The sequence below is a fragment of the Melopsittacus undulatus genome, unplaced genomic scaffold (assembly GCF_012275295.1).
Source record: "Melopsittacus undulatus isolate bMelUnd1 unplaced genomic scaffold, bMelUnd1.mat.Z mat_scaffold_56_arrow_ctg1, whole genome shotgun sequence".
Classification (NCBI taxonomy): Eukaryota; Metazoa; Chordata; class Aves; order Psittaciformes; family Psittaculidae; genus Melopsittacus; species Melopsittacus undulatus.
The window spans coordinates 529,973-536,161 of NW_022994426.1; the positions used below are offsets into that span (position 1 = coordinate 529,973).

The window sequence follows — 6,189 nt, forward strand, 5'->3', positions numbered from 1 at the left end:
TTACACTGACAGGATCCTGCGTGGAGGCCCCTGGCCCCAAAGAGGTAACGCAGCAGGGACAGGATGGGCCCCTGGACCCCAGCATCTGCACCACATCTCTCCCAGGGCAGGAACTGAAGGACACTTGTGAGCACAGACTCGCTGGTGCTGGGGTATCCCAGAGAGAAACTGCTGGGCAGGATTGCCAGAATTCCTGAGCCCTGTCATTGCCTTTCTCCCCTGTTCAAGGTGCTGCTCCTCCAGTGAGCAGCTCAGCTGTCCTGGCTCTGCACTGCAGCACCTGTGCCATGGGAACACCCTGCTGGGCTCTTCTGAGACCCTCCTCACAGAGCCACCCCACTGTATCCCAGCACTGCACCTGCAGCCACACTTCTCCCCCCTGCTGGGCCATGGGAGGGCATTCAGCAGTAGGAAGGGGCAAGACATCTGCATCCAGCCCCTGGGAGGGGGCAGCCTGGGAGCTGTTGGCGCTTGCTCCCAAAGAGAGCGTGGAGCTCCTCTTCCTTCTGCCCACGAAGGAAGGGGCTGTGTGGCTGCAGATCTTGTCCTTGCACAGGAGTTTCCTTTCAGGACTCCCCGTTTCCTTTCACCCAGCATGCGAAAGGCTTGTTCTGCTCCCTTCTTCAAGAGCAACCAGCTTGATTTACTCCAAAAGCTATGGCCAAAGTGTAATTTTTGCATGTGACAAGGAAAAGCTGCTCCCTGTGCTCCAGGTCCTGGTGCAGAGCCAGCGTGAGAAGAGTGGGAAGGGTTGTGGGTACGACCCAGCAGCCTCTGTGCTCCTCTGTTACAGACGCTGACTTTCAGCTGCCATGTGCGTGAGAGGCAGAGCCAGACCATCCTCCTGTCCAACCCGAGCAGCAAGGCCTGGACCCTGCAGCCCATCATTGAGGGGAAATACTGGAAAGGGCCTGAATTTATCCATCTGGAGGCCAGGCAAAAAGAAAAGGTCTACCAGGTCACCTACAGACCCCTAACCATGAGCTCTGAGAACAAGAAGCACCAGGTACGTGAGCTGTGCCAGCGTGTGCTGACCCTCGTGGCATGACCCTTGTAGCTCACCCTGCTTTGGGCAGGAGGTTGGCCGAGATGATCTTCAGAGGTCCTGTCCAAGCTGAAGGTGTCCTGTGCCCTCTGTTGGAAGCTGGGTTTTGTGGTGGCTGGGGGCCAGGCACGGGCAAAGGGCAGATGGGAACTCGGGCCTGACACCAAACGTGTTGGAGCAGCTGACCTAAAGAGCCAGGCTTTCTGAAGGCCAAGAAATGAAGTTTGTTCTGCGCAGCTCCTGGTGGCTGCTTGTGGCAGCCCAGGGGGCTCAGAGACCCCCACGCTCAGCGCACGGCTGCACAGGCTCTCCGAGCCCTGGGCACAACCACTTGTGCCTGTCCTTGTGCAGCTTGCAGGGAGCAAGAAGGGCAAAGCTGCCCTGCAGTTTGTCAGTGCCCTCCTGGCCGTGAACAGGCAAGTGGGAAACGAGAGATCTCTTGACAGTCATGCAGGAGCTGTGGGAGGAGCCCTTCCTGCAGGTCTCAGGCTGGGCACATGGGGGTGACTGGCCCCTCTGCAATGGTTTCTGTACCATAAGGGGTCAGTTCAGAAGGGCTCTGGGGTGCTGGAGCTGCCGGGTCCTTGTCCCGCTCCAGCTGACCTTACAGTAGGCCAGAACTGAGGTCAGAGATTTCTGGTCTCCGTCTCCAGGGTGCTCAGCAGATCTGTGCCCTTAGGGTTGCACGTGCTCAGCATGTCTTTAATGTAGAGCCTGCGTGAGGAGTCTTGCAGCTTTCAGCTGCAGTGGAGGCAGAGGAGATGGCAGAGGCAGGTGTCTGGGATCCACGGGCACCCAGAATGAGCATGGATATGAGCTTTCCATGGCCCACGGCTGGTGGGCCCCTGTTGTGCCAGCTTAGAGGCTGCTGTCTGGGCAGTGCTGTTGGGGCTAAGGCCAGCAGGACTGAGGCAATGGAGCTCATGAGGGACGGGCACCCCCTGCCCAGGGCTGTCCCTGCATGAGCACAGGCTGGCAGGGACGTGCCCAGGTGAGTGTGGCCAGTAAGGGAGTGTTGGGATGTGCAGAGCAGCTCTGCTGCAGGGCCCGTGTCTCCTTGCTTTGCCCAGAGATGCTGCCTCTGTGTCCTGTAGCTGTGCCATGTCCTGTGGGCCATGCACCCACTCACAACCAGCTCTGAGCAGGTGCGATGCTGGTGCCTCCTCCTGCACGGGACAGGGCTGCAGGCAGAGCTCTGCCAGCTGGGCGTGCTGGAAGTTGCTGCAGTGAGAGCCTGAGGCATGGGGCTGGCCAGGGGTGCTCCAGAGCCGACTTGTCCTATTCGTTGTCTGTAGGGCTCCATCTTCTTCCCCCTGCCGGACGGGACAGGCTTACGCTACCACCTGGAAGGAACTGCTGAAGCCCCCAGGTGTTCAGGGGCCATTTCCCGGCAGGTTCCATGCAGGAAGTGCCACACGGAGCTCATCCCTGTGTCCAACTGGCTGCACAGACCACAGAGGTGAGTCCAGCCCAGGAAGTCTGGAAGTGCCTGGAAGCTCCTTCCTGAAAGCTTGTCCCTCTCCTTGGCCATGTCTGCCCATACCCACGTTCTGCCTGTGCAGAGGCACCCTGGAGGGCTTTCCTCCAAGGGGGATGAGAGCTGGTGCCCTGTGCCTGAGGCACTGAGGGTGAGAGGGGCTGTATTGTACCCCCACTCGATGAGTGTCCTATGGTAGTCCTTCGTGTTGACCTTCACTGCATCCTTCTCACCCACAGGTTCCTGGTGGTTATTGACATGCTCAAACCAGAGAACCTGGAAAGCAGTTCTGTGCTGCAGGGGTGTTCCTACATGGACGTGCCAAGCTCTGCGAAGAAGGACTACCAGCTCACCTTCCTCTCCTACAAAGAAGGGGTCTTCAGGGCAAAGGTAAGTGAGGACACTGGTCTGCAGGGCCCTTCAAGGAGCTGTTGGCTCACCGAGAAGCTACATGCCTCTTCATACCTCCACGTGCACAGGTCCTATGAAATACCGCACGTGCTTTCTGTGGTCCTGTGCTCTTCCTCGGTGGGTGCTCGTAGCCATTCCTGGAAGCAGGGCGCTGAGCTCAGTGGGCTGTTTTGGGTCTGTTTTCATGTGTGGAATGAGCAGCCCTTCCCTTTCTGTCTGATTTAGGTGACCTTCCTCAATGAGACAACCGGAGAGTACTTGTTCCACATGGTGACTTTCAAGGCAGTGGCTTCAGGACCCATGGGCACTGTTCAAATGAGCACCGCTGTTCGGCAGAGAGTGTCCTCCAGCGTCAAGGTGGACAACCCTCTGCCTGTCCCGGTGACGTTTGACGTCAACTGCAAAGTGCCCGACGTCAGCGTTCCCCAGCACATTACTGTCCCTGCACAGTCGAAGGTAGGGGCAAAGCTCCTGCGGCTCCCTCTGCTCTCCCTGCTCCTGGCTGGAGGGGATGCTCTTGAAGGGTGATGCCTGAAAGGAGCCATGTGGGGCTTCCTTCCGTGGTGGCAGCTCCCTGCCGATGATCTAGAGAGGGAGCAGTGTGCGAGAATATCCCCAGTGGGCATCATCCTGCGCTGGTGGAGCCTGCCCTGCTGCCCCCTGGAACACGCTGCAAGTGGGCCTCACGTGGCAGGTCCTTGTGCCATGTGCCCCTCATTTAGTGTGGTGCTTCCAGCTGTGAGTGGCTGCAGGACAAGCCTCAGCCCATGGCCAGGTTGTCTGCAGCCTGGATTGACAGGAATTGGTGTGTGCCCTGGGGGAGCACAGGGGTTTTTATGGTGGGAAGCTTCTGGCATCGTGCTGGAGGGCTCTGAGCTGTTGGGATCTGTCCCTATGTGAACCGTCCCCCAGAAGGAGCAAGGCTGTGCCCAAGAGAGGGGAGTCAGAGCGGGGAAGGCAGCCCAGCCTTCTGGCACTGCCTGAGCACAGCAGGGACCAGCTGCCCCTTGTCAGGCACACGTGTTCCCTGCCTCTGCCTGACAAAGTGGCTTTTTCCTTCCTTCCTCCCAGGCGGATCTTGTCTTGGAGTATCAGCCCCTGCAAACGGGTGAGAGCAGCGGGCAGCTGGTGCTCCAGAGCAGCGACTTGGGCTCTCTGTTTTACACCCTGCAGCTGAAAGCCACCTGGAGCAGGCCAGAGAAGCCCGTGTATTTCCGCACCAGGCTGGGCTCCCGTCAGACCATCACCACCAAAATACGGCATTTTGCCCAGCAGAAGACCGAGTACCTCGTACAGGTGAGCGCGGCTGCCGGGGCTCTGGCTGGGAGGCAGCTCCTCTGGCCAGCACCAGCCCTCTCCACCAAGGGCTCCAAGTGCCTCTGGCTTGGCGTGGCAGAGCCAGGGTGGCCATGTGAGCCCAGGGGTCTTCCCACTGGTGTGGGCTTGTCACCAGCTGCACTGTCCTCCCTTGCGGGCCCGTGTCTGCTGCCCTGGTTGGAGCTGCTTTTGCAGGCACCACGGTGCCTGGGCTTGCTTCCCCCTTGCAGCCCAGGTCTGGCAGTCGGGCGTCTTGGGGCTTGGGTGCAGGGTTGTCCCTGCTGGGCACGTTTGCACAGTTCTCGTGCCCATTCCCCGCAGGCACTCACCAGGAGTGTGGTGTGGGTGGGCCAGGCCAGGGCCAGGGGACCATCGTGTTCTTCCCGAGGTGCTGGCTCTGCTGTTGTGACCCACCCCCCATGGTCTCTTGTCTCCCCTGCACAGACCGACTGTGCCGACTTCCAGACGGCAAAATCCATCAGTGCGGCACCCGCCAGTGCTGGGGGCTCGGACCTGAGCGTGGAAGTGACCTTTGAGCCCTGCCACCTGGGCGAAGCCAAGGCCACGCTGCAGCTCAGCTCTGCATTAGGCGGGCAGTACTGCATCCCACTCATAGGCCTTGCGCTGCCCCCTGAAGCCCAGGGCCCCTTCCTCATCCCAGCCGGCGGCACCACCTCCATCTCCTTCAGGAACGTCTTCCGGAAGGCCACGGCGTTCCAATACGCAGTGAAGCACCCGGGCTTCACCGTCAGGGCCCCCGAGGTGCTGCGCGCCAAGAGCAGCACCACCATCACCGTCTCCTTCGTGGGCGGCCCGGCTCCTGTCACCAGCAGGCTGGTGGTCTCCTGCCCTGGGGGCTCCTGGATCTACCACCTCCGGGGCCTGCCCTCCCCCCGCAAGTGAGCAGCTGCCCCCGGCCCTTCCTGCCACGTTCGTGCTCTCTGGAGCAAATAAATGTCATTTAACATCCTCCCACACGACGTCCTTGTCTCTAAATGGGAGAGACGTGAATTTGCTGGATGGACACCCAGTGGACAAGGAATTGGCTGGATGACTGCACGCAGTGAGCTGTGGTCAGTGGCTCTATGTCCAACTGGAGACCAGTGAGGAATGGTGTCTCTCAGGGGTCGGTGTTGGGGCAGACCCTGTTCAACATCTTTGTCGGTGACAGACAGTGGGATCGAGCACCCTCAGCAGGTTTGCTGACGACACCGAGCTGTGTGGTGCAGTCAGTGTGCTGGAGGAAAGGGATGGCATCCAGAGGGACCTGGACATGCTGGAGAGGTGGCCAACCTCCTGAAGTTCATCAAAGCCGAGTGCAGCTCCTGCCCCTGGGTCAGGGCAATCCCAAGCACAGCTACAGGCTGCAGGGAGAAGTGATTCAGAGCAGCCCGAGGAGAAGGGCCTGGGGGTCAGAACATGAGCTGGCTTCAGCATGGGCTTGAGCCCAGAAACCCCCTGTGTCCTGGGCTGTATCACCACCAGCATGACCAGGTCAAGGGAGGTGATCCTGCTCCTCCACTCTGCTCTCATGAGACCCCCACTTGGAGCACTGGATACAGTTCTGGTGTCCTCACCAGAAGGACGTAGAGCTGTTGGAGCAAATCCAGAGGAGGGTCACGAGGATGCTAAGGGGGATGGAGCAGCTGCTGTACAAAGACAGGCTGAGAAAGTTGGGGCTGTTCAGCCTGGAGAAGGGAAGGCTGCATGGAGACCTCATAGCAGCCTTCCAACATCTGAAGGGGGCCTACAAGGATGCTGGGGAGGGACTCTTGATCAGGGCCGGTAGCAATAGGACAAGGGGTGATGGGCTTAAAGTGAAACAGAGGAAGTTCAGGTTAGCTAGAAGGAAGAAATTGTTCCCTGTGCGGGTGATGAGGCACTGGCACAGGTTGCCCAAAGCAGTGGTGAATGCTCCATCCCTGCCAGTGTTCAAGGC

At 59.6% G+C, this 6,189-nt stretch overlaps 1 protein-coding gene across 1 annotated transcript; it reads left to right on the plus strand.

Moving 5' to 3' along the window:
• Positions 1-882: 882 nt before the first annotated feature.
• On the plus strand, positions 883-5,153 carry LOC117438717 (hydrocephalus-inducing protein-like). The gene is made up of 7 exons (XM_034074159.1): positions 883-1,006; positions 2,341-2,504; positions 2,762-2,912; positions 3,159-3,389; positions 4,005-4,229; positions 4,695-4,846; positions 4,940-5,153. The coding sequence occupies exons 1-7, from the start codon at positions 980-982 to the stop codon at positions 5,151-5,153; spliced, it is 1,164 nt and encodes a 387-aa protein (XP_033930050.1). The 5' UTR covers positions 883-979.
• The last annotated feature ends 1,036 nt before the right edge of the window (positions 5,154-6,189 follow it).